The sequence below is a fragment of the Athene cunicularia genome (assembly GCF_003259725.1).
Source record: "Athene cunicularia isolate RWA chromosome 4 unlocalized genomic scaffold, athCun1 chr4_part2, whole genome shotgun sequence".
NCBI classification, from domain to species: domain Eukaryota; kingdom Metazoa; phylum Chordata; class Aves; order Strigiformes; family Strigidae; genus Athene; species Athene cunicularia.
In genome coordinates this window covers 14326591-14327174 of record NW_020799099.1, presented here as the reverse complement: position 1 = coordinate 14327174, position 584 = coordinate 14326591, and the positions used below count along the sequence as shown (strand labels likewise).

The following is a 584-nucleotide window of genomic DNA, read 5'->3' as shown; positions in this document are numbered from 1 at the left end:
CCCCCCCCAGCCTTTTTGGTGGCCACCCCATGTCAGCCACCCCACAGGACCCGCAGCGGGAGGTGCAGAAGATCCTGAGGTTCCTGGGCAAGGAGGTGGCGGAAGGGACAGTGTCGAGGATCCTCCACCACACCTCCTTCCAGGAGATGAAGAAGAACCCTGCTGCCAACTACGAGACCATGCCCACTGCCTTCATGGACCACAGCCTCTCCCCCTTCCTCCGGAAAGGTGGGGTTTGGCCAGCAGCAGAGGGCTTGGGAGGGGTGTCCCTGGGCTGTATTGCAGCCCCCATCTGTGGCCGCAAATATTTCAGAGGTGTCAGGATCTTCCCCACTTGCTTTCTTGCCCCCAGGGATCTCCGGGGACTGGAAGAACCACTTCACTGTGGCCCAGAATGAGCGCTTCGACCGGCACTATCGGGAACACATGGAGGGCTCTGACCTCCACTTCCAGATGGAGGTGTGAGGGGCTCATCCCTCTTCTTGGGGGGTGCTCTGCTTCTCCCTGCTCTTCCACTGAGGAGGATAGATCTGGACAAAGCATCCTTGTGCTGATTCACTTTTCCCCCCTGTAATAAATTTGGA

General features: G+C 58.7%; 1 protein-coding gene across 1 annotated transcript; it reads left to right on the top strand.

Annotated features, from left to right (window-relative positions):
• Positions 1-29: 29 nt before the first annotated feature.
• Positions 30-584, top strand: LOC113479668 (sulfotransferase 1C3-like). Its single transcript, XM_026847917.1, has 2 exons — positions 30-228; positions 353-584. Exons 1-2 carry the CDS (start codon positions 30-32, stop codon positions 463-465), a joined length of 312 nt encoding a protein of 103 aa, XP_026703718.1. The 3' UTR covers positions 466-584.

Coding starts and splice junctions, on each gene's coding strand:
- LOC113479668 (XM_026847917.1), top strand. CDS start 30: ATGTCAGCCACCCCACAGGACCCGCAGCGGGAGGTGCAGAAGATCCTG. Junction 229..352: donor CTCCCCCTTCCTCCGGAAAG/GTGGGGTTTGGC, acceptor TCTTGCCCCCAG/GGATCTCCGGGGACTGGAAG.